The sequence below is a fragment of the Pseudochaenichthys georgianus genome, chromosome 19 (assembly GCF_902827115.2).
Source record: "Pseudochaenichthys georgianus chromosome 19, fPseGeo1.2, whole genome shotgun sequence".
Lineage (NCBI taxonomy): Eukaryota > Metazoa > Chordata > Actinopteri > Perciformes > Channichthyidae > Pseudochaenichthys > Pseudochaenichthys georgianus.
In genome coordinates this window covers 15,228,911-15,256,058 of record NC_047521.1, presented here as the reverse complement: position 1 = coordinate 15,256,058, position 27,148 = coordinate 15,228,911, and the positions used below count along the sequence as shown (strand labels likewise).

At 42.0% G+C, this 27,148-nt stretch overlaps 1 protein-coding gene across 1 annotated transcript in view; it reads left to right on the top strand.

The window, feature by feature from the left end:
- The window catches only part of dock1 (dedicator of cytokinesis 1), a 189,293-nt gene that overhangs the window by 52,569 nt on the left and 109,576 nt on the right, over window positions 1-27,148 (top strand). Inside the window, exons 18-27 of the mRNA XM_034107070.2 lie at window positions 261-444; window positions 5,165-5,262; window positions 6,752-6,841; window positions 8,011-8,111; window positions 8,200-8,328; window positions 10,294-10,402; window positions 13,002-13,072; window positions 16,853-16,959; window positions 21,303-21,430; window positions 23,565-23,660. Of these exons, the coding sequence (XP_033962961.1) occupies window positions 261-444; window positions 5,165-5,262; window positions 6,752-6,841; window positions 8,011-8,111; window positions 8,200-8,328; window positions 10,294-10,402; window positions 13,002-13,072; window positions 16,853-16,959; window positions 21,303-21,430; window positions 23,565-23,660 (1,113 nt within the window). The remainder of the gene's footprint in view (window positions 1-260; window positions 445-5,164; window positions 5,263-6,751; window positions 6,842-8,010; window positions 8,112-8,199; window positions 8,329-10,293; window positions 10,403-13,001; window positions 13,073-16,852; window positions 16,960-21,302; window positions 21,431-23,564; window positions 23,661-27,148) is intronic.

Genomic DNA, 27,148 nt, shown 5'->3' with positions numbered 1-27,148 from the left:
ATTATGAGGAGCTGCGTAATAACAGCTTCCCTGCCTTCTATGTAGGATTGTATATTTTGTACACATCAACCCCCTCAGTGAAATGAAATGACCTTCGATTAAAATGGTATAATGATACCTTTGCTAATTATCTTAATATAACATTTAATGTAGGAACACAATCCCACTATTAGATTTGTCTAATCTCATTTGACACTGCAGTTGAGTTTTGTAATTATTAAAGTTATAGTTCACAACACTTGATATGGATATCTCTTCAGGCTGAAGCAAAGAAGCTGGAAGACTCCTCTCTGTACCTGAACTTGCCTACCACCAAGATGGAGCTGGAGGAGAAGGGCTACTCCACCACCGGGAAAAACACCCATAACCTGGGCAACTGCACCATCAGCAAGGACTCCTTCCAGATCGCCACTCTGGTCTGCTCCACCAAACTCACACAGAATGGTAATAACCTCTATACTTGTGTCTTTTTCACACTCTGGGCTCTTTCACTTCCTTCTCTACAAAGCACATTTGTTAGGGTCCCCACGGATCTTTAACAGTTATACATTTAGTTATGATAATCAAGGTCTTCACCCAAGTGTTCTAACCCTAAAGCCGATTTTTAAGGAAACGCTTGCATTAGCCCAAATGATCACCCTCATTTTTAAATGTACTGTGAAGAAAAGCACTCACTGAAGGAAAAAGGCATATCAAAATCTAGTTCAACGACATAGACCCTGGAATTTAAAACCAACCTTGGGTTAAAGTGCCTGACTTTTAAAGACAACTTATTCATAGGGCAGGCAATCAGAAGGCTGGGGTTTTACTGACCCCTGTGGTCAAAATGTCCTACGGCAAGATACTAAGCCCCACATACTGTAGGTCCTGACTGCGTGAGAGTGTGTTTACATTTAGCTCTCTTGATGTGCAGGTGGCTTGTCTGGTACCCTCTGTCTCTGCATGCATTTGTGTGTGGTCTGTACAAGGTGCTTCGAGTGGTCTCAAATGCTAAATACGTGCTTTATAGATGCAGTCCATTCACCATGCACATGCTACTTAGAGTAAGACCCCGGGATTTCTCACCTGGACTTCAAACGTGAACACGTTTGTCCTTTGTCTTTCATCCATTTCCCCTTCTTACTTACTTTCTCTTCCTCAACTCCCCTCTATCAGTCGGTACATTTCACTCCATCTCGAATACTGCTCTGTATACTGCTGTCATCAGGTGGAGTCATTTCCATGAGAAGATCTCCACTCATTAAGCTGTGGAAATCCCCATCGCTGCCCTGTGGCTCATGTCCAAAGGACTTTGGCCTCCTCTGTTCTCCCTTGACATGATACATGTTCATAAACCCCAACAGACATTGCTGTTACCCCTCCCTGGGCATGTTGGTATTTCCAGATTGTGTTCATAACACGGTAGTCCTAGTGATGGTTTGCTTTCCTCTGCACTCTTTGCTTTGTTTGGTCACCATTTTAATTAGAGCTGAAATGAATGCTTCCTCATTCCTCTCAGTGCTTTTTGGCCGCAGCCTCAAAGGGAATACAAATGAAGAAGCAACACATTCACTGCAGGCTTACTTTGACTGGCATAGTAATTCATAGATGTACCTGCCCAACTCAACAACCTGTTTGAATAAGCCTTTTATACATTTTAATGCAAGGATCATTTTAAATAGTCAGACAAGGCTACCTTGAATGGAAATGCTTAAGGTGAATCGTTGACGCAAATGTATGTTTTGTATGGTTGAGTCCTTTGCGGCATCAGAGCACTCACTGAATACACTGTGAAATAAGATAAAGTGATATGACTTTAGTGTCTCTGCTTATACTACAGGACAGTCTGAGTCGCAAAAGTGTAAGACCTCTTGCACTTGAAAAGATTCTACCACTTTTTTATTTTTACAATAAAAAAGAAAATAGTTGTTCTTGATTCACTGACATTTTCATCTGACTGTGACTTTGCAGAAGAGGAACAGCTGTCTGCATCAGTCTTCAGTAGAAATCCTCCTCTGCCAGCCACATACTAATATGGAGGCCTTATTTTACCTTGCCGAACATCTTGAAAGATGCCGGATAACAGCATGCGAGAGAAAAGTCGATTTGTCCTTGTTGCTCTCCTAAATGTGGCTCGGTTAACATGCACAAGAACTGTTTAAAAGCCTCGGTTAGTGGACCACTGAAGACCCCAGAACAGCCACGGTTAGATCTTCCCTTTTCTTCATAGTTTTGTCATAAAGTGCTGCTTAGTATATTGTATGAAAGAGGGGGGCGTTCTGTGTTGTTTCAGTAACGTTCCCTCTGAGGGTTATTAAGTTTAGTCTGCGGTATGAAGTTGTCATTAAAATACAGTCGTGTGTGCCCTCCTACTCTGCTCAGTGGGTGGTGATGTCAGCAGCCTTAGTTACAGAAGCAGAACCTGCCCACACTCAGTCATTACAATAGATAGGGGGAAGCAATGTCTGGAGCTCAAACCGTTGTCTTTAAACTGTAGAAGTATAAAACACAGAGGACGAAATCATTCTGTAGCATTTTCTTATCCACATTCTTCCTTTCCAAGCTTCCCGTTTTCTGTGTGAGAGCAGCAGTGTGTGTCCTGGTGAGAAGATTCAGTCCAGTGGAGCAGCTGATATTTACCTGGCACTTTGTGCTGTTAATTTGCATGGCACCAATAGGTGCTCTGGGATCACGCTGCCTTGTTCACTGAGATTGATTAAACACAGAGCTGTGTGTGTGCTTGTGAGTGTGTGTGTTCCCATGGGGTTTCATTCCACACTGAAGATCTAGGAAAAGGTTTACGCTATTTTAATAAAGCAAGCCGAGCCAATCTCTCTTTGTCTGTGCTGCAGTCTGACTGCTTTATTAAAACCTGGAGGCTCTTTAAAACTCTAAACACCTAGTTCACTCACTCGCTCACTCGCTCCCTCGCTCACTCACTCGCTCACTATTTGTTTCTAATTTCCCTTTTCTACAATTTTACATAACCTTCCCCCTCCAACAGTGTTTTTAAGTCAACAGAAAGTTGAGAGACAAACAATGTTAACATTAACCTTTTAAATCATGAGGCTAAATGTTCAAAATGTATTTGCTGTTCCGATGTGATCTTGTGCTCCTAAAGAACATTGCCTGACCATTGAGACCGCTGTGGTCCAATGTCCTCCCCAAGGCACCGAGTTATTAGCACGACATCCCGCTCTACATCCTGAGCCTTTGCTGCCCTAATCAAAATTCGCAATTTAAGAATCTCTCATTTGTCTCTGGTGACATTAATTTTTTTTCGATATCGAGAACAAATAAAGAATGAATTTCTTGTTAATCAACATATTAACCGATAATACAAAAACACGTGATTTTCGCGCCTGTAATTGTGTCTATACTTCTCCCTCCATTATTGGTTGGATTCATATTAGCTTCAGACTAGCTTCAGACTAGCTGGTTGCCCACAGGGGGGACGACACTTGAATGACCCTTGCAACAGACGGCTTGCTTTATATACAGGTGGATTTGCATCCTATTCCTACCAAGACAAGTCGCACGGTAGAGAAGTACGTTTTTGTACAGTGTGAATTTGCTCTTACATCACTGTGCAAAACCTGCACTTTCACATTATATCCAAAAACAAGGTTGTAACTATTAAATAAAAATAACAATATATTAGGACTACTTTATTTGTTGCATTTTCTTGTAATTAAGAAAACAAAAATGCTCTTGTCAGGCAAGATGTACTGCAAATAAACATTGAAATCGGGATTTAAAGGCGTTTTGATAACTGTTATGCGCTGACAGTTTTACCTATTGTCCCAGAATTAATCATTTTAACACATCTGCCAGCTTTGCTGCTTTTAAATCCGGCTGACGAAAAAGACATCCATTCTGGGGCAGAAATAGTTTTGAAGGCACTTTTCCTGAATGCAAACAATACCTCCCACCCCCCCGCACTGTCCCATATGCTACAGATGGTGTGGCCTCCAACAGCAGTGCTACAGTGGGAACAAGCTCCCCGATGATTTATTCTCATGTCTTTCTGAGCTGCAACCGTCAATTTTCAAATGTATGTCTCCTTGGGGAGTGGGATCCTTGGTAGTTGAGATGGGATCTTGTGACTGAAGCCCGATAGGTTGTCAGGTTTGCAGATGACAGGCATATATCACTGTCTCGCCACGCACGATTGGTCCTCACATAGCTGATCAGGCATGCTGAGCGGAGAGAGGGAGCAGCCATGGCCCCAGGAAGAGTGCATGGCTTCGACAAAGTGGCCAAGCTGAGGATATCTGGGTCTTTCACCTGATGTCAATGGGTCCATCAACAACGTCACGCTTTTTTTACCTACATTGGGAAGGGGATATCTGTAAGTCAGTAAAACTGGTTTGCGGTTAATCGAGGTCCTCGTTCTAACACTTCATAGACCCCTTCAAATAATTAGATCCTCAAAGTTTCAAAAGCAAATTAGACTAAGTTACAATACTTTTCCTTCCTCAATTCATTCTACTGAGCTCAGACAATGTGACTAGAAGGGGGGGGGGTTTAAGAAGAACACTTGGGGGATTCCTTTAAGGGCCTAAAGAGGCAGAAGATCCGGCAAATGTTGTACTCTGAAGTCACACTTTCATACTCTAATTAACATATTTTTGGGGCATTAACTGAACCCCAGCTCCAATGCTACATTCAATGCTACATTCAATTATAATAAAGCAGATGGAGGCAAGGGTCCCACAGAGGCGTCTCTATAAACCATATTTTCCTTGGTATAAGAAGTGTCTCTCTCTGCCTTACATGTGGACTGGACTATAGCTGGGACAATTACTCTTAATCAATTATTAATCCAATATCTGCTCACATGGCTAACAAACTCAGTCCCAATTCGATAAACTGCCAACATTGGTTTGAACGAGCGCTCCATCTAGCGTGATTAATTACATCATGACTCATCCTCTTGTTCCCAAATACATTTTCAATAATTAAGTCTTATACTCAAGTTGTGTCTGGGACATTTTCAAACAGACTTGTATGTTTGGGGAAAACTTCCGGCCCCACAGCTCTACTTCAAATGTTCCATCTTAATTGTCATTTCTCGCTGCCTCTCCATCTCCCTTCACGCTGTCTATCCATCTCTCTTCACGCTGTCTATCCATTGGCAGGATGAACGTCATGCTGTGCTTTTTTCTTTCTTTCTTTGTTTCAGTGGACTTACTTGGCCTGCTGAAGTGGCGCTCCAACATCAGCCTGCTGCAGCAGAACCTCCGTCAGCTGATGAAGGTGGAGGGGGGCGAAGTCGTCAAGGTCAGAGGACGCAATTCATTCTGAAATCACCTCGGGAGTCACATTCAAAGCTGAAGCGAAAACTAAATGACCGTAGCTTATATTTTTCTATATCCTGAAAATGTACCTCATTCTATTGTCTGGATACAAATATCTCAACAGCTGGTGACACACATTACAGTCACAAACATTAGTGTTCCTGAAGCTCTTTTGCACACATTGTTTCACTGCCTGTCTAAGGAACAGGTTGCTAGTTTTTGTTTACAGTGTGGAGGTCGCGCACACACACACACAGCGAACTGAAGGGCGGGAGATGACCTGCTGTCAGAAGTGTAGGAAGGCTCTTAAAGGCCCAGCGTGGGGCAGATGAATAAATGACTCTAGATAAAGTTTAACATAAGCATGCTGGGGGTCTGTCAGATTGCAGCGTATCACAGGAAGTCCTTCAGATCAGACAGTTCTGATCCGACCTGATAGATGTGTCAGCCACAGCGAGACCGGTTCATTAAACCACAGGGGTGTGATTATTATTACCAGCGCATTAGCACTCAATCTCTCCAAAGCGCTCAGAGGCTGCCGGTGTGCAATTATATAACACTTTGGCAGCTTGGCATTTAAAAGACAATTCATCAACAGGGTATACATTGTAAAGGGGGATGGGCTGCATATCAGATACCATGCATAAAGATTAGATCAAACTCCCGGGAGGCTTTAAATGGTTACCCGTAGTGACTCGTCTCTCGTCCCCGTCTCGCGGTCTGATCTTTGTGAGATTGCATCGGGCTTTAAACTCTGCGCAGTTAACAGTGGGTGTGTTTCTCGTTAAGAGCACCATGAAGTGAGTGATGGCTCCGTTTCTGACACTTTACGTCTGTTTTCACCTTGCCTCAGAATTGGCTGAGTAAATGAAGCATGTTTGCCCTGAGAAGGAGGATGTGTATAGTTGGTAATCATTTCCCTGTCAGCAGCACCCCCAGAAACCAGCCACTGTATGGGCTCTTATTGACAGCCCTGTCAAAGCTGGACTTTACATGCCATATTGGTCCATCATATAGCTTTTGTAGATTCATATTTGCAGACTGGGTTTTTGGAATTATGGCTTGAAAATAATATAATATTATTGCTCATCAACTCTCAGTGGAAGAACAATGATATACAACAACTATTACACTAAAGATGAACTAAATAAAGGCTCTCGAGTGTTCTAACTGCACATTGTATTGCATTGGACATTAACTGTACATGTTTTCCCTGTTGTGATAGTTACAGAACATTATAAAATGTTCTTATAGTACCACTATTAGGATAACTATTTAAACTCTTTGGCCTGGCTCTATTTGGGATGTATTTTATTCATCCAATAAGGTGAATGCCCACCACGTCTCCCTACTGATTTTCTGCATCCACACCCATCTACAGTGAGAGGGAGACTTTCAATATCCATGTTTCTTCTTTATTGCTTTGTTTTATTGTTTGCCTGCCACAACATGCTATGCGTCTGTCATTCTAGTTCCTGCAAGACACCCTGGATGCTCTCTTCAACATCATGATGGAAAACTCCGACAGTGACACTTTTGATACTCTGGTGTTCGATGCCTTGGCAAGTAAAGAAGCAAACGATAACATCAGAGAAGAATGCAAACCAGCAGAGCTTCTTGTCAGTGGAAACTAACACTTTGACGCATTCCCAACTCGGATGCAAATATAAAATATTGTCTGATCTTTCACATGCCAAACCCTCCTTTTGACTGGCATCTTTGCTCGGTGTGTCGGCCCTTTTGATCTCACAACAACAAAAACCTGTTTGTTTGCAGCTACCTATTTCTGGTTCTAAGAGGAAGCTCCGCACTATAGGAGATACGAGTACATTCGACAAAGTATCATAAGAATAATATCAAACACTTTTTTTTAGTAACTGTGTTTGAGCATGATTTATCCTTGCTACAAGAGTCTATAAAAAAAAAAAAAAAAACTCAATTTGGAAACATGTTTTATGACCGCAGAAGTGAAGTATGCAGAGTACACACCTTAATTCCTCCCCAGACTGTTGAGTGTGTGCCAGAGCAGAGGTATGTCTCGGTGGAGAATGCCTCAACTGGGACACCTACCTGCAACCTACCTAGCTACCTACCTGCATCTGTAAACACCACACTGCAGAGATGTCCACAAGCATTTGGACCTTCACATATTCTTCAGTACATTTGAAAAACAAAATCAATATGGGTCTTGACTCTTGGCTAAAATAGTTGCCATTTATACACTATAACGGTGTGAATGTTACATGCATTTCATTTGTGAAAGTATTGGTTAACGGAGCCAAAACAATATACACAATATAATATGAACATTGTGGCTCACAAATGTTTCCCCATTTGTTGGTAAAATAACATGAACTGCATTCATTTGTAGCGAAAGGGCTGCATATCTCATGTTTGTCCGACATTAAGTTTGTCACTAAACTGAAAGATACAGCGCAAAGTAGTTTAAAAGAAAGAAGCCTACTACTAAGTACTTGATTCAATACACGACGAACTACCTGACAGAATCCTATTCACCATGCCTAACATCATGGGGTGTAGTTTAATTAACGCTTTTTTCTTCTTGGGCCCTAGATGTTCTGTATGCTAGGGGATTGAGAGGAAATCATATTCTGTCCAAATGCAATCTTGTTATATTTCAGCATATTGAGTAGGACAGGCGGTTTGTCCTGCTCTCCATTATGAGCCACGTGCTTTACATTCTAATGAATATATCTCTGTTCTCTGACAGGTGTTCATTATCGGGCTCATAGCAGACAGAAAGTTCCAGCACTTTAACCCTGTCCTGGAGACCTACATTCGGAAGCATTTCAGCGCCACTCTGGCATACACGTGAGTTAATGATCCCGTCTACATAATGAATTACTGTACATCCTGTTCTGTGTTGAGAAGAGTTAAGACTATGTTATTGTGTTTGCAGGAAGCTGACCAAAGTTCTGAAGAACTACGTGGACAACGCTGAGAAGCTGACGGAGCAGCTGCTGAGGGCCATGAAGGCTCTGGAGTACATCTTCAAGTTTATCGTCCGCTCCAGAGTCCTCTTTAACCAGTATGTTCCAAAGCACACATACTATTATAATAATTGCTTTTAATCGCACTTTCGAATCACTGTTTCCAATGTGCTATATGTACAAAGAACTCCAAATGGATCCACAATAAGAAAGGTTATAGTAGAAAAAACAGATACAACTAAACGCCAATAAACAAATATGCAATAAGTAATAGATCAAGATGTATAAGAACTTAAAAGTACACAGTGAATCACATTCAAGCCTGTTTATAAAATAAAACGCATATATTTTTTAATATATTTGTATAGTAACACACTCTCATTGTCCATACAGTATTTTTTGATTGTCTTTTTTTATATGAAAATGTTTCACTTTGTAATAGTTTTAGCTGCTTTAGTTGTTCCTTATATGATACTCAAGTTTCAGATGTATTTTGTAGAATATAAATCCATATTGTGTGCTGCACTGATTGTGTTCAGCAGTTTGCTGCGGAGTGAAGTAAAGGTGAAGGGTCTTTCATAGTGAGGTGATTTCTATGGATGTGTTTATAATGGGCTGTGGAGATGTTAAATGGACGATTATGTTGTAGAGCCACAGAACTAAGCTGTCGGTGGCTGAGGGGCTGATGTATGATCCTGGTCTAATTGAGTGTGCAGACTTTGATTGCTTTTCAGTAGAATGTCTAGAGGACGCTTTGTCCTTTACCTCACATATAAGACTAAAGAAATCACACTGTCTTTAGAGCTGTGCACATTGTGTCAAGTGGTTTCTGTTGCACAATAACGGACGGCGACTTTCAACCTCAAAGTGGATTTTCTGTTTAGGTTTTTATCGTTCTTTAGTTGTTAGTTGTGCTCCGCTCTGCCATGCCATTGTTGCCAGTTGGCCTCCGAGTTGGAACATGTTCAAAGCTGTCATACTGTGTCTGTTGAAGCCTTTTATGAAGCTCTGTTTAGAAGTACCAAGGTTACATGGGCACATGTTCGGCTTTTATTGTGGCCCAGTGGAACATTCCTATGACATGGCAGAATAGACACTCTAATCACACACTTTCCCCCGTTTGATTTGAGCGTGGTGTGGCAGTCAGGAACTCACTCTGGTCCTCCTTGCTGCAGATGAGAAGCAGCTTTAGGTAATTGTTGTTGTGGGAGCCCTGAGACGGATGCTGCTAATCCTATGATTTCCGTAAGCCCTCAACAGTGACTATCAGGGGCCATGTAATACCTGCAGCCCCCTGAGAGATTGTGGCACCACAAACACCCACCACTCTGCAAGAAAGCAAGTGAAATCTGATGTGGTGGAGCACTGTGAACACTTAACTCCTCTGTGACCTGCCTCCCTCTGCCTCAGTGTGCTTTAAGCAATTTAAATCTGTCTTACCTATCCTTATTTTTAAATGATTACATCTGAGTCATTGAAACACTTACTTTGTAATGAGCACAATGTGGCTCATTTACAGTTGATGCTCAGTTAGTGGAGATTTATCGCCTCTGCAAAAGGGATGAAATGCATGTTTTGGGCTCTATGGAGAACACTTGCTTTGTGTCTCCTTCATTTAAAAATGCTTTTCTGCAATTGTTCTTTGATCACCGGCTTTAAGTCGCTGCAGTCACTGGGCAGCATTTGCTCCACCTATCCTACTAACTGTAAAGCCTTACATCACATTGGCTTTCTTTCTGTTCCTCGTATAGTATTGGAGCAGAGTGGTTGGTATAGATCATACATTTGTCAGATTTTTGTTTCCACACGGCAGCAGGCTGGTGCTTCAGGGTCTTGTCGTGTTGTTTTAAATCTGGCTGGCAGAGAGAGTGATTTCTGTGGCTCTGATCCAGTTATATTTGCTTTGATGACACACACAGGCCAGGCTCCTTTTAATGATTTAACAGCAAAGCATCAAACTCTTGTTTTTTCCACTGCGGGCGGGGTTGTTTACACGGGGATGAAACAAACAAACAGCCTTGTGATCACCTGCCAATGTCATTCTCCACTTCATCTCCTCACAGGCTCTACGAGAACAAAGGCGAGGCTGACTTCATGGAGTCCTTGAGGAACCTTTTCACATCCTTTAATGACATGATGAACAGTAATTCCGAGAACACTGGCATGGTAAAGGTAGGCTGACAGACACACTAGTCACACCGCATGCTATCGCTCAAACTCGGCGCCAGGAAATAGCTTCTGCTGCCGCGGGAATATAGTAAATAACTGCTGCTGTGTGAAAAGTAAATACATCTGCTTGGATTAACTTTGGATGACACGCTCTGTAATTGGAGATGCATCTGTCTCGTTAGATGTAAACTAATACAGCAGCTTACGAGACGTTAATGTTCGGGCTCTGGGGGTTTGTTTGTTTTGTATGGTCAGTTTTCTTTAACTTTATCTTTGTTCCTTTTTTTCCTGATCTTACTTTCATTTTCTCTCTTTGTGACCTTGTTAGGGCTGAACATAAAATAAAATGAGGTGTATTGAAAACCATCTTAAATTGGTGCTGAAAGAAATATAGGTAGAAGAGATGATGGACACCACTTTAATGTATGTACAATAAACATGAAGCTGCAGCTGGTTAGCGTAGCTTAGCATAAAGACTGGAGACGGGTCAGGAAATAACTTGGCTAAAAGTCACAATCAGCCTACGAGCCTCATCGAATAGTTTAATTTATCTATAAAGAAAGTGTAAAAGGGACAATTTTGTAGTTGTTGTTTGTGCTGGACTATTTCTGAGTGGTATCGATCTTCTCATTTAACTCTCGCCAAAAGAGCACATAAGTGTTTTTCCATCAATGTCAAACTGTTCCTTGAAGATTAGGGCTCAGTCTGGAACCTCAATACATGTTTGATCTGTACAGAAATACCTCTGCTTGAGAGAAAAAAGCTGAAGGCTTTTATCTGCGGCCCTAACCTTCCAGCTTTGTTTTTCTTCGACACATTTTGTATGTTGTTTTTCCTGTGTTGTCTGTTCTTCTATTTTCCTCTCTCTCTGTTTCCCTTTGACCTTGACTGTCCTGTGGTCTGCGGCTCCTCTGGCCTTCTGCTCTTTAGCTGCTACTTAAGGTATTTATTTCACTGCCTTGCTCCGTTGCCTTTAAGCTTTCTCCATTGTTGTTGCATTTCAGTGTCCTTGACCCCAGACTCGCCGACTCCAGATTTGAGACACACTCAGGCGTATACTGTCTGCAGATTCACTCGACACCCCACATGTCGATGTGCACGCACACACCTATGCTTTTAGAGATAACTTAATCACAGTGCACATGCACCTTGGCACACCTACAGTAGATCCATGTGCACGCTCAACCATAGGAGAAGCTCAGGAGTCAATTAGGAGTCAGTTGCTGTGTAATTGGGTGAGATATTAGCTTTACTGTCAGTAAATTAAAAACTGATCTTGAGGAACGGGCATGAAAGCGAGGAATCCGGCTCCTTGCCAGGTCCGCCCTCCGTGAGAGCACTGTCGCAGGTGGAAGCTATTCACATCATACCTCAAGGCTGAATCCTGATGAACATCTGGACACCACAACACACATAGATGCAACAACTTGTATAAACAGACACACAAACACATGCAAGCTCCTGGTAGCTGTGAAGAACAGGCAGGAGACAACACTTTTCTGAGACTTGTTGTGACACTTTACTTGAAACATCGCTACTCAACATGTGGGAATTAAGTTGCTGCGGAGAACAAAGTAAACAAAGACATTGCGTTAAAACGGCTTCTTCAAGGGGTAAACAGATGCAGTGGCGCAGCGCCAAGATTCCCAACTGAATCAAGGTCTAACGGAACTTTTTGAAAACTAAGTTTCACTCTCCACACCTCCTCATGTATGCAGCAGGTGGTGAAGGTGTTGAGTTGCATGTAAGCACTAACCATTTCTATTTGGTTGAGGGAAGATCGACAAAGACATTTATTCAGACGTCATGACTATATCCATGTTCAGAAAACCTCAGAGAGAAGTTTTGTTCACGATTACAAAAGTAAATAACCGAATCTGCTCTCTTAGCAACCTACTCTGAACATTGCTTATAACCCTTTACATATTTTCAGAAATAAACCATGCACATCATTGACACATCTGTATGGCTAATCAACCGCTGACAGACAAACTGGCTCTGCTGCTAATCTGCACAGATGCCGTATAAACACCCTCAACCCACCTTGGCCATTCTTTAGCAGCAGGCAGTTAGAGAGGGAGCTTTCAGCTTGCTTAATCATTTCTTTTATTAATGGATGGCTCTGTAATTAGCCATCGGGTTCACGCGTGATGTCTTTATTATAGTACCGATGGGCCATTGGTGATTATATCTGTATCTTATCTATAAAGGTAACACTATAGAGAGACCATATTTTTGTCCCAGTTGATTTATTGTGGCACGGCAAAGGAAAAGAATGAAGATGGTAGGAGTGAGTATAAGAAGTCAAGCCAATACGAGTGTAATGCAAACACACTGCAGACATATACCAGCACATACTGTAGGGCTGTTCAAAATAATCTTAGACATCAACAGTTGTTTCTGTTCATGGCCCACAGACGGTAAAGTGTACATGCTACCGAGAGGCACACGGTTTTCAAAAGGAGACACATTCACTATTAACTCAACAATGACACACAATTCCCTAATTTCTGTATAACATAATGTGGGCTGAAGAAGCTTATGAAATCAACCAATGACTGAACTGATGGCTTAATGGTTTCTTTTCTTTTCCCTGGTTAAGGGTGCTGCACTGAAGTACGTTCCCACCATCGTCAACGATGTCAAGCTGGTCTTTGATCCAAAGGAGCTAAGGTAAATTCATTTGATCTACTGCATTTTCATATGCTCTGTCGCTGTTACATTGACCTCTGCAAAACATAATTTGATAACTAAATACGTACATATTCAATGGTAAAGAGGGACTGAGCTCCATGTGAACTATTACTGGGATTATATCACGGAAAAACAACTTCCCCATAGGATTATTAAAGTATTTCGGACTCTGATTTATGTTATTTATTTTCCTTTAACCTTTTGGTAAGATATAGGTGTAATCTGCACATTTCTAAAACTGACATTAAAGCAAATTGGCCTTAAATTGCTTTTTGTTTGTGCTGCGTTTACTTTAATTAAAATAACATGTTTCGATGAATGCCCAACAAGCTGATGGGATATCGTGCCATCCTTTACCTTTAGGCTGAATTGTATTCAACTGCTAAACATTCAGTGGCTGTACTGTGATGGCCAGCGGTTGTTAAACATGCTCCGGTTGCTTGGGAAACCATGTCCATTTTAGTTATAATGTCTACTGTGAATGTGATCTGCCACTGCTCAGTGCTCTTCTTTATAATAAATGACTTCTGAAGTATCGCACACAGATCTGACTGTGCTACTAAATGACACATTCATAATGATAATGTACCAAATGGAAAAGACAACTTGACAATCCGTCCTTATCATCTGAATGGCTTTTTCTTACAATATAGAACTTAATGGACTGTCAATTTCAAATATCCATGTACTTTTGGGGCAGAGTTCCGAAACTGAGAGGACATTGCCATTTGTGATAAATCCTTCTTGAGTGTGCCCGTGATGTTCTGCTCTATTTGAATGCCTCTAATATTTTATGCCATAAAGACACAACACAAAATAAATAAAAATAAAAACAACCTCATATTTACAAATATTTGAAGAGAGCTTTTCTTATGTATTCAGCAAAAATACTTTTCAGCTGCAGTTGAGTCTTTCAAACACATATTTTGTTCCCATTTTTGTCAAAGCTACATTTAAATATTTAGTTGAGCCACATTTAGTGATACACAAGTTATTTTGTTCTATTTGTGTTATAATGAAATCGCAGTAACATCATTAGACTTTCCAGACATTTGGTCACATGACATGGAAGCTATTGAAAGAAGACTACATTATTGAGGCAATTGTAAATATCATCTGTTTACTAAATTATTCAAGAAACTCAAACAAAAGAGTCCCTCTTCTGATTATTGGCACACATATTTTTACCGCGCTCTTGACGGTTAAAATGTTTTTCACCTGGCTTCTAAATGAAATTCATTAAATCCTTCTCCGTGTGATACAGATTGTTTCATTTCACTTGTTTCAAATTGCATTTCAAAGTATAATAGGAAACACTTAAAACGTTGGGACTGGAACAATAATTAACTGATGATTTTCTGCACTCTCTTGCTATGCAGAGCTATAAGGAAGAGTGCAGTAAACACAAAGTAGCACATATGTGAGATAATAGGGCTTTTGGTTTCAGCTTTCATTCTAAAAGCCTTGGTCCTTATGAACCATTTACCTTTTTAAATCACAGACATGGCTTTTTCTCTTGCCTGAGCAAAGGTGGCATCAGCTGTTCCCGTTGTGAGGGTAAACCTAGCTGAGCTGGAAGCGACTAAATTGAAGCCTTGGGGGTCGAGGTGTTTTATCCCCTGCCATAACCTTTTCTCTCCTCCTTGAGCCTCAGCTTGCCAGCATAACAAGCATCTGGCCCCTTCATGGAGGAGAAAACTGTCAGCTTTATGTGTGAGAATGACAAGGATTTATCTTTCAGGCTTTGAATTGTTGAATGCTCATAGTTCGATCCTGCTGAGCTATGCTGTATCTTGTCCTTAAGAAAAAGATACATTGGAATAAAAATGTTAAGTTGAACAGTATGCATTGTTACACAGGCTGCATTAGGGCTGCTCAATTAATCGTATTTTAATCGCAATTACGATTATGGCTTGCAACGAGTACGAAAACAACGTAATCGAAATAAAACGATTATCTTTTTATTATTATTACTTTTTTTTATTTATTTTTTTTATTGGTTTTTCAGTTGAATTATACTTAAAGTTCAGGGTAATCAACTGTTAAAAACATACTGTTCACATTTTTCTTCTCCAATAAATTGATGTTTTCAAAGTAAATGGATAATCGTTTTTGATAATCGTGATATCAATTATTGACCCAAATAATCGAGATTATGATTTGTGCCATAATCGAGCAGCCCTAGGCTGCATAGGACTAGAAAACCTTCATGACGTCAGCTGGGAAACTTTATTTATATTACCATTGTAAGTACATGGAGTTCAGAGACCTTAGCAAATGTCTTTATATTACAAAATATAATAATAAACCATATGGACCATATGCATACAAGTTATGTATGGTTGACATCTTAAGAGGAGGGTTGTTATTCAATGTTTTCTAGATCCTTCAACAACATCCTAAGGCTTTAATCAGCACATCAAGTTTGCTCAGTTGTCATGGAGATGTTTCAGTTGTTATCATGGGGATTTTCTTCATGTAATAATGATAATCTCCTTAAGATCAAGTAGACTCCTTGTTCCGATGAACACCATGAGATGTGGTCTCCATAGATAACATTCAGTACTGTGAATGGCCTTGTGCTGAGATTTTGTTCAGTCATTAAACAACCTTCAAGCTCAAGTAATGTTTAAGTTGATATAATAACAGCCAAATACAGTATATTATGATATGGTATGTTCTCTGGATTTAGTCGGGAGATATTTATTGAAGAAAAAAACAACCGATGGTTGAATAAGGGATCAACAACATGAGAAATGTAGTGCTAACCAGAAAATTCTAAATTTGAGTGGACTAACTTGTTGACCAGTTGATTAGTGCATTCAATCGACATATCTGTGAAAATGTCGGGTGACCCGCAAAAAAGGTGATTCGCGGGTGGTATTCTTTCAAACGCTTTTTTACGGGGTCCGGTTCTGGGTAAAACAAAGATGATGCGGGTCGGGTCGCGGGTACTGCATAATAAATATATTAAAATAATAATAATTTAGTTTAATGTTTAAAATCCTCAGACCTCTCCCCCGCGGGACCGCGCATAATCATAACCTCTGCAGCGCATCAATCTGCTGCTGTGCGCGCCACATTCCAAATGGCTGAGGTGAAGCTCTCGAGCGGAGAATACAGCATTTTCCATAACACTTCCTCAAGAGCGAAACCCAGCGTCTGGGAGGCTTTTGGTTCCTAGATGGAGAAAATAACCAACATCCCACGCTTTTTGAGACAAATATGCAACTGCGTGTGTTAATAATTGCACGTTTTCACTGCTCATATATAGGCTATGCGGGGTCGGGTTGCGGATCTTGTGCCGACGGGTCGGGTTGCGGAACTAATTGGCAATATGTGCGGGTAGCGGGGTGTGTTCGGTATTGCACGTCGCGGGTGCGGGAGCGGGTCTTGAAAATCAGACCCGTGCAGGACTCTGGTCTAGGCATCACATACAGCTGTAAAACCATCGCATCTATTTGACTGATTTGCAACACTCACCGCTATCCTATAAAACAATCCGAGATAGTGCAAGATCTCTCATACTCAGCTGTTCTCCGAGTTCACCCGAGGTTCTCCTCTGGGTCAGTTGACAAATCTACATTGTCCCATGCTACATATTTGTCATATTCTCCAACCCAACCAGAATATCTGAAAGGACCTGTGTGGGTGTGCGGGACTTTTCAATTGCGTTTTGGATGATCGCTCGTGATGGGAAGCAGTCAGCCCGATCATTCTGACCTTTTCGCCTTTATTGTCATCCGTCTGTCTCCGTAGCAAGCTGTTCACAGAGTTCATCCTAAAGGTTCCTCTGGGCCGCCTGGTGAAACAGAAGCTAGACTGTCTGATTGACATCGTCCACAGCGATCTCTTCACTCATCACGGTAAGTGCACACATACACAAACTGTACTCCCAGTTCTTCGGTGCATGAACCTTCACTCACAGAGCAGTAATAAAGGCAATCACACACACCACCTGCCTCCCCTAGCCATGTGAGCCCACAATGAGGGTCATTGGTGAGGCGTAGTGGAAATCCCTTTTGCCATATGAGAGAGTTAGGCAATCTTAGAGCTCAAATCCCAAGACTTGACTGTAGCAACATTCACATCCACCTAGTCTTCAAGTCCCTGCTTTCCTTTGTTTGAATTTGTAATCTTTTTTTCTATAAGTTTACAATATATTATTATTTTTGTTTGGGTTTCCCTTTAGTTTTCTTGCCCTAACAGCAATCCAAAATCATACACATTCACACTTTCAAAGTACACATTAGCACCATACCGCTCTACATTGTGGCCATGTCATGTCGGATATAAAGGGCATGCATGTATACCAATTTAATGAGAATCCAGTCTGCAGCTTCCCTCAGGCAGGTCCACGCTGCACGACTGTCGAGGGACGAGCATTTTGCCGTGGGCGACCGTCCTCCGAGGCCCATTTAGGTTAGGTCCTGATTTAGAGACCAACACACATCCTGTCCTGTGGTGGTAGATTAAAATGCAGAGTTCCTAACCCAGTGAAACGGTAACAATGGTCACATTTTGCCGTCAGGGATGACACATGCCTCTAAAGGGCCGGTTCAAGAAGCAGTATCAATTATACTCTTGCAAGGCTGCTCTCTGCCTCTGCATCAGTACAGGAATTACAGGTTGTCCTGTTTGTGAAAAGTGTCGTCTAATATTAAACGGAACACATGGAAAAAATATGCCTTCAATTTAATGATGCACTCCTTTCATACTCAAGCAAGGTGCAATTGTCTGATTGGTGGTTTAGTGTGTAGCTATCTATTTAAGGGCAATGCTCAGCATGTGGTGCTCAGGTAATGGCTATTGATCTGTTTGATGTAATTGTGGACAGGCGAGCCTCCCCGATGCTTGTGAATCACTCGTTGCTGTGATGTAGATGGCTACCCTGCCGCTCCATTCCAACAACCGCTCCACACACCGGTGCTTTGAACTTCTCCAGCAGTCTATTAGGGGCATGCGTGTATTTAAACACCAATGGAGAAGGCTTAATTGCCAATAAAACTGTCCTTTCCACATCAGTATCAAGCTGAGCTCCACTTTGGAGATGTTTCTATCACAGATAATGGCCACTGCGATGAGCATAAGGGGTTAGTCGTGCCGTTTTTAAATGTGGTTTAATCAGCTGTGGCAAGTGCACGTGCTCCTGGGACTCACTGTGAGGTGCACCCTGATCCCCAGGTGGTCACTGAAAGGTTGCTCCACTAGCCAATCCTCAAGTGAAATGTACTAGAAGGAATGCGTGGAGCAATGAACACCCAGCACGAGGCATCTACCTAGATACTTCTTTGGCAGTCTCCACACTCATCAATATGCATGCAACGTGATCACTGTTGTGTTTTCTTTCCTGTAGACTGCACAGTGATTAACATATTAACAGTTTCTGTGTAAAAGCATGTCTTAAATTAGTTTTCTTCACTCCCCAACGGTCTTTTTTCCCTTACAAAATTACATCTGTAGTCAATAAGACGACATCTTTTATCCACAGGTTATATATTTTCGTTTCAAATTAAAATTCTGCGAGATGAATGGAATTGGTATGCACACACTATTCCCTCCTGCAGATGGAAACTTAATGAACTCAGTAAAGAGGACATTTATCTTTTCTGCAGGCGAAACTGTTGTCACCTTCACTGTGTATGATGTAATGGGATAGAGAAGGGCGTTGCATGTGAATCACTTGTAAATGGGCTCATTGGAACAGAACACATACTGTCAGCTGCTCTCCTGGTCTGAGTTAAATCACTGTAGCGCCTACAATCTGTTTGCGCTGGAAGTTTGAAGAGAGCGCTCATGGCCTAGCTTGATAGTTCCAGTCTGCTTGTCCCGCTCCCACCCTGCTGGTGTGTGGGTAAAAGTGAATGGTAATGTGTGGTCTATGCTCTGCTATGCACCAGTGTGTGTTTCCACCTGTGTGCATGGCAGTTTGGAGGCTGCACAAAGGGAATGAGTGCCCTGTAAATAACAAGGTATTAAACACTCTACACAATGTTACACTCCCTCACATTTGTTTGTGTGCTTAAACCCTAGAAGATTACGGAGCACACATGCACCGATAAACAAAAATACACATTCTGGCTCCAATCTGTATCAGGCGGATAGCTTGGTGCTCTGTTTCACAGAACCAAACATATTTCAGTGGAGACATGGTTGTCACTTTGAGTCAGGGCTAGCTTAGCCAAACAAGAGAAACACTTAACATCCATGACTTTCCTTTTGACTCATTTCCTGGTGACAGCTGTATTGTAGGTCAGCCTTTCCTCTACACTGCCAGCAGCCACCAGGGGCTGTTTATGATTTCTGTAGCGACAGTATTTCAGATGTTAGTCAACGCATTTGTCCATGCATTGGGTAGATTGGGATAAGTCCTATTAACTTTAGTGATCCCACGAACAAGCATCTAGCTCCACCAACAAGACTAAATTGCCCCCTTTCCAACAATTACATTCCTAAAAAGATATTTCAAGAAATTATGATAAGATATTCATGTAATTTGCAGCGGACAATGTTCTACTAAAGGCTACCCTGGTCTAAAGCAACACACGCAGATGAGATTGACAACTTCTTACACAAGAAACCTCAATATTTACAGAAAAGATAGTCATGAGCACAGTCTCCAAAGCGTGAGCCATTTTTAAAATGTATGCGTAATATAATTTGTGGATTGCAGTGAAAAACAAACAAATCTTTAATAGCAATGTATCTGTTTAGACCACATATTAAGTTAAAATCCGATCTCAAAATCCGATCTTCCTTGTAATTATCTTTAAATTATGATTATTAAAAGCAATTCAATAGGACTCCAGCAGCTACATGTGATTGACTAGATTGCTACAAAAGAATCATTGTGTTAAATCGATCCACTAATCGATGCCTAAGTCATTAAAAATATAATTTGTAATTCTCCGGGAGTCTTTTATTCGTAACATTTCTAATCACTAGATAAGGCATTCATTACCCCTTTTTTTATTACAACGCCTCATCATAGTCTCAGTGTGGAGCCCTATCTTATGGGTTATGTTTAATTCCAGTTATAGCTTTTCTGTGCATGTTTGGCTGAAAGCTGTAGATTTTCCTTTCTTCATGAAGTCAATCCATACCTCTCAGTTTAACATGGAGCTCCTTTTAAAGCAGTCAGAGAATATAACACAACAAATGTATTCATATATTACACTGCTGGGAATGTTTATGAAGAGGCCAGCATCATGCTATGTTATTCAGTTAGAGCCTGCTCTTTATCATTTGGCCTTGAGCAGTATTGACAATTGGAAAAGCTTTCTATTTGTGCATGTGGGTTTGTTTGCATGAGTAATAATTATACTGTTTTATTTCATCACAATTGTTTGTCTTGTTAAAGTTGGAAAGTATAGCTGGGTGGCACTTAGGTAAAGCAGTTTCTCTCCAACTTAAGATAAGGATTGTGTATTATATAAGTGTGTTGTTGTCCCTGTTGTGTAGTCTGCCTCTGCATTGGTAAAGAAAGGCTGTCGGAGTGAGAGGTGTTTTATTTTTAACGTCTTTTCCCTTCTTGCCGAGAGGTTATCAATGTAGTTTCCCTCCACAAAGATAGTCACTTAACTGATACGGTGCATATTATTATCAAACCGGGCCTAACTGCAGTATTTGTCCGTAGGCTTTGAACCTCCACACTGATACACAAATGGCACTGAGATTGAAATCAGAGGCTTTAATAAAAATATGATAATTTTGTGGCAGAATGCCTTCAGTTTACCTCCCTTAAGAATCCTCTGGTTTATCTCGGCTGTCCTCCACGTCCCATTGCCAACCAAATTCTGTTCACTTTGAATATGGAAATTAACTTTTTGATGTTGCCGTCAATATCAAGGTTTTTTGGTTTGATCGGATGTTGTGTTGCATTAACTTAGAACAGTTTGTGGTTTCTGCGGCCTATCTTAAGTGCAAAACACACTGATAAAAAATACTGGTAACAAAGTAATTAATCAGTCTTCTATATCACGCGTCCCCTCAAAAAGAGATTTTGCCACATTAAGTGTAATCAATAAAATCTCTTATATTCAGTTTTAATGTAATCCTCTGAGCGGCGAGGAGGAAACCATTAGCGAGCTGCGTGCCTCTTCATGGAGAGTCTGTCTGGAGCATATGCTGCACTGCCTTGTGTGATCCATCATCTGCTCCATGTGTTGAGCGGCATTGTAAATGTGTGAATTCGCTGGTGTCCCTGCAGACTGCCGTGAGATCTTCCTGCCGCTGATGACGGACCAGCTGAAGTTCCACCTGGAGAAGCGCGAGGAGCCCAAGGCGTGCTGCCAGCTGCTCAGTGACATCCTGGAGGTGCTGTACAGGAAGGATGTGGTGAGTGAGGAACAACTAACTCTATGTTCCTTTACCTCTGGGATAAATAGTTGCATAACAAGGGGAACCAGGAGTCCCTCCATAAAAAAGAAACACATTTGGACTGTGGTTTTTATTGAATAGCTACTAATCAATGTGCTGTTCTCCATTTATTTTAATGTCCTGCATTCCCTGAAGGCAGCACATTTACTGTTTATTTACTAACCTGCAGAGTTGGTGATCCAGCCAGAGCGTTATGTAACCAATCAAAGGATCAAGGATCTTTCATTATCGGTTAATGTATAAATAGTTTAGCCATTGAATCATTTCATTGTACAGTTTATAAAGTGGCCACAAATAGCTGACTGTAATTAGCACAGTTGCTTCTTTTGTTCAAAAGAACAGTCCTAATTAAAATTTTCAATGACATAAACCATAGAAAAGCAGCTAAGAATTCTGATATGTTATGTGATAAATGACTATATAACATTTGGTGTGAAGAAATTATGGATATGATTATTTTACTGGAGTCCACTTCCCTTACACTTGGGCATCACTCACAGATGCACACATGAGAACACTCAGCTGCTTGCGAGTGTGTTCTCATCCTCTTCCATGCCCAGACTCCTGATGTCCTCCCTCAGGCCCCCTCAGACTCCCCTCACCATTGATCACCGCGGCCTGGCCTCCCACACTCCACTCTGCCTGGGATTATCTTCCACTTTCACCCTCCTCCTGTCTCTCGCTTTGCCATTTCCTCTCCCTGCATGGTTCTCTCTTTCATACCTGTATCACACTGCACACTTTCATAAGGCGCTTTTACACTGGAGTACTTTTCCCTTTTAGTTCCGATAGTTCCTGGGATTTTGCGTTCATACCAAAAAGAGAACTTTCCCCCCTTTTCACTTTCCTGGGGAGAAAAAAGTTCCAATTTCTGATTGGCTGGGCGAATTGCAAACCACGCCCCGTAAAAATGTTGTGAAGCTGCCATCATATTTGCTGGTATTAGGATTAGCCCCGCGCACCAACGGAGAGAGAATAACTTATGGCAACACAAAAAGAAACATGGGAGCGGTGGAGTGATGGGGAGGTGTCGGCATTCTGGCGATTTACTCGGAAGGCTTCTACTGAAGCCAGTCCCCAACTCCGGGGACTTCTGGCCGGGGACTTCGGGTGGCAGTATACGCCCTGAAGTTGAAGAAGAAGTGATGTCAGCGGCTTCATTTGCGTAATCTTCCCTCAGGGACTTATTCCGGTGTGAACGCGATCTGCTCTTTAGTTCCATGGGGGAACTGGGAACTAAGTGCTGGGGACTAAGTGCTGGGGACTAAGTACGGCAAAGTACTTGTGTGAAAAGCGGCTATAGGCTGCATCGTCCATTTATAAAGAAACACTAAATGAAAAAATACTTCTGTTCCCTTTAGTGTCTAAGTTACAATACAATTTATACCGCTTTTGAAAAAGTTATCTATATGTAAAAGGCTACATCATATTACAAAAAAAAAAAATTCTCCATGCATTTGATTTGTTCAGAAAATCATACAGCCTACCATGTATTATATCAGGAAACTTCTTTGGTTTTCAAAAAAGATGTACGTCCCACATGCATTGGGAGGCAATGTCTGTTATTTCCTCTCCAGATAGTTTGTTCTCCTCTGCAATTGTGTCGATGTTTGTGTGGGCATTTGTGCACAAACCTACGTGCGCGAGTTCTTCGACCGCAGGAAGAGCCGAGTAAATTATTGAATGTTTAGGTTGCCGCTTCACAGCTCGTGTGCTTAGAAGATTCCCCCCACAGAAAAGTAGAGGCATTGGAAGAAGCCCTGCGCTCACTCACACTCACAGCAGGTCCAGGGAAACTCGTCCCACTTTCTACAACCATACAGCTGGCCAAATGGTGTTTCCCTCCATACGTTCAAATCATTTTGACTGCATCAGTGATATATCAGGTCTGTCAGATGTGTAAATAGTCATTGTTGGATTATGAAATAAATGGAAATAGAAAATGTGGGTTGATGGGAAATGAATAACTAAAAAGTAGACAACCTCCTATCACAATGAGACTTTGAAACGGTAAACACTGCTATGTAACAATACAATGTTTTCACATAACTTTTCCTCAAAAATTGTAATGGTGTGTTGATCATATTTGCAGGGTCCCACCCAGTGGCATGTGCAGATCGTCATGGAGAAGCTGCTGAGGACAGTGAACAGGACAGTCATTTCCATGGGCCGCGATTCACCTCACATCGTAAGTTTGTTTGATTTTTATTTTGTAACCATTAGCTGTACTCCGCCTCTCTCTCTCTCAATCTGTTCTTTTCTTCTTCTTGGTTTCACACACACATACACACACAGTGCAATTTTTAGGCTTCTGTACCACAAGCAGCTTAACTAACACAGGCCCACTGCCAACTTCAATTCAATTCCAAGCTATCATTAAAGGTAAAGTCTACCTTGGCAACATGCTTTCACACAACCTCAATCTAAGAGCGGCTTTGATCTGCTCATATCTTTCTCCAGCCAGTTGTTTGTGTGGCTCAGTGTTTTTTTTATTTATTATTGTTTGTTTTTTAAAACCTTTTCTGATGCTCTGTGTGTGCTGTCATCAAATCACACAACGCGTGTTCCTCCTAACACTGCAGTTAGCATCCTTATCCCAATCACTCTCCCAGCAACAGCTCGGTAGGCAATTAATGCAGCTATCGGTCCACTTGTTTGAATATGCTGCTTTATTTCAGATGCAAAGCCTTAAACCACTTTCACAAGCCCAAGACTCCAATAAATGTCAACTTCTGTACCAGTTGAGTCATGAATATCGACTTTGGTATCTCATTCTATTACATCTTGTATTCATTAGAGCTGCATGTATCTTGAGATGTGACTTTGAAAAGACTTGTAAACACACATCATTTTTTTATGATGGAGATTCCTCTGAGGGCACTTAAAGGCACTTTTACAGCTTACTTAAATACAGCAGAGTGATGAGATGGACATTTTGTCCGGACTCTGAGTATGTATAGGAACGTTGTATCATACTGACTCATTATATTCGTACTGTTACTGGATGCCTCGCAGCCTTTTCTTCTCCTGTCTCGGGTATTTCTCATATTTGTGTGTTTGCGTCTGTGTAGAATCTTCTTCTTTGTCCAGGTACTGAACCACAATGGCAGATTTAGAACCCAGAGTTATTACACACTAATCATCAGTGTGTGCTTTTCGGCAGCTCTCGTCCTTTGTCCCCCGTGTCCCCTGCCCTACCCCTCTTGTTCATTCTCTTCTCAGAGCAGGGATTCTCTCGTTCAGGACTTGCCTCTAAAGGTATTTCAGCAATGCAACCACCAAGCTATCGGGTCAGCTGGGAGCCCTCTGTTGAGTAACTGATCAACCTCGTACTGCATAATGTGGGGCTAATGAAGCTGTGAGGTGGGGGCGAGGGTCTCCCTTCTGCCCCTGCCTCCCAGCCAGCTGCTTGGCGGGGGTCCTTGACCTCCCACTAACTCTCCCTCTGTAGCACTCCAGTCCATTCATTGTTATGCCAGGGATGCAGTTCTGCAGTGATGTGAAAAGATTTTCTAAACATATGGTAGATATATTGTCCGGACCAGCTCACCTTCTGCTCCTTCCCTTTTTCCTCTTTCTTTTGATAGTGTATTTCTGATATGGGACTTACCTTCTGCTTAGTCAGAAAGGCTATGAAAGCTCATGAATGCGGCACACACAGGCCTCCTGTCTGCTGTATCACACTAAGTGCATCCATTTCTGTGTGTGGGTGAAAAGGCATTCCCCGAGGACCAGCCTCCTCTCTGGTTAATGAATCTGCTCAACCCATGACCTTCTGTGACCCTTTTTGAACCCATCTACTTTGTATACATGTGCTACCTTTCGTGTGAGGCTGTCTCCTAACTAGCTGGCCACACTCGATTGCCTTGACATTCCTAAGTACCTGCTAAATATTTAGCATCAGTGTGTCCTCTTACCCAGTGGGAGATAGAGGTCACATCTAAGCCTTGTCTTTTTGAGGGCACTACTGCCCTTTCACTCAAACGTAATATAATGCTTGGGGACAGAGGCTTCATTTGAATCATATCCCTGAATCACTCCCTAACGATCGATACAGTTTGTGATGACAGCTACGAGATCAGTTAGTGCTTCTGGAAGCGTCGTAGCTTTCTAATCGGAGGACTGTTGTTGCACCGCTGCCTACTCTGCAGGCAGTGCGCACTGCTGCTCAAACCACACCGCAGCCGACCACCGACCTTGTTCCTCTGAGTGGCAGCGCGCTTACCTTTTTAGATTTCTGCATTAATGTTCTTCTCTTTCTACCGCCTCTCTCCTTCTCTTTCTTCTCTTTCCGTTCTCCTCTCCTGGAGGTGGTGCATACAGAATGATGATGAGAGCCATCACAGGGACGGTTTGGGGGCGTCTGTTTTTGTGATTCGGTGTCCCTGCAGAGCTACGCCTGTTAGCGACTCATTCAGCATTTGCATCATCGTCGGACATCTCAACAGGCCGCTTCTTTATATTCAAGTCCACCCTCACACGGGGGCAGATGAATCCTTGTGAATTCATTTACATTAGGATTGTTTTTTGGCCACCCCTGCGGAAATGAGCAAGTTCTACCTTAATGCCCTTGAATGACCTTTTCCTCTAGCTTTAAGCTTCCGGGTGAGCCATCCAGTTGCACATGGGAATGAGGCTACAGCCGGAATAATGAAACAAAGATTTGCGTTTTTTTTGTCCATCTGATCTTTGCACATGTGGTGGTGGCGAAGTCGATAGGGACTTGGCAACTGGAAGGTCACCAGTTCAAGTCCCGGCAAGACCAAGTGCTACCGAGGTGTCCCTGAGCAAGGCACCGTTCCCTACACTGCTCCCCAGGCGCCGTTCAAAATGGCAGCACACTGCTCCTAACACAGGATGGGTCAAATGCAGAGAAACAATTTCCCCACAGGGGGTTAATAAAGTATATCAAATATCAAACATGTTGTTATGCATTGTCAGAAAACATCTGGATGTCAAAACAAGCTTGACCACATAATGTTGTCTAAATCACCTATTTAACTTTACTTGGCTTTAGTTTTGAGGACTAAGGAGCTAGATATCTTGCAGCAGTGCTTCATGGGTATCCTGCAGACTTTCCTGCAGTGTGCAGTAGAGATGGAGTGGAGAGCTGCAGGGGAAGGACTTGTGCTATTGATTGACAGGATGAAGCTGACCGGCTATAGGGCCTGGAGCTCTTTCTTTGCTGCATGCACTCTCAGAGGGAATATATTACAACAAAGCCATCTCAATGACATCGATACACATCAGATCCCTGGCCTATCTGTATTACCTCTTTATCTCTGTCCTAATATCGGTTTCTGTGCAAATATTCCTCCCAGCAACTCCCTGCTTCTCTCCCTATTTGTCTCTCTCTTCTACCGGCCAGACTGCTGCAGAGCTCTTACAGAAAAGAAGCATAGTGAGATATGGCACTGAATCATAATGCCTCAAACGTGCACTTGTTATCACTCACCTCTCCTCCCCTCCCCTCTGCTATACTGATGCTTTGACTGAGCTTCCTCTTGGATATCTTGACCCGGCAACAACTCATGTCAGGCGTGTGCTCACTGTCAACGCTGTGGGGAAACCACCGGGACGCCACCTTCAAACCACAGAGGGGCTGCGGTGAAAGGAAGCGAGATGTCTTGTTTGTAACCTCACTGCTGAGCCATAAACATTCACCTGAGGGGACGC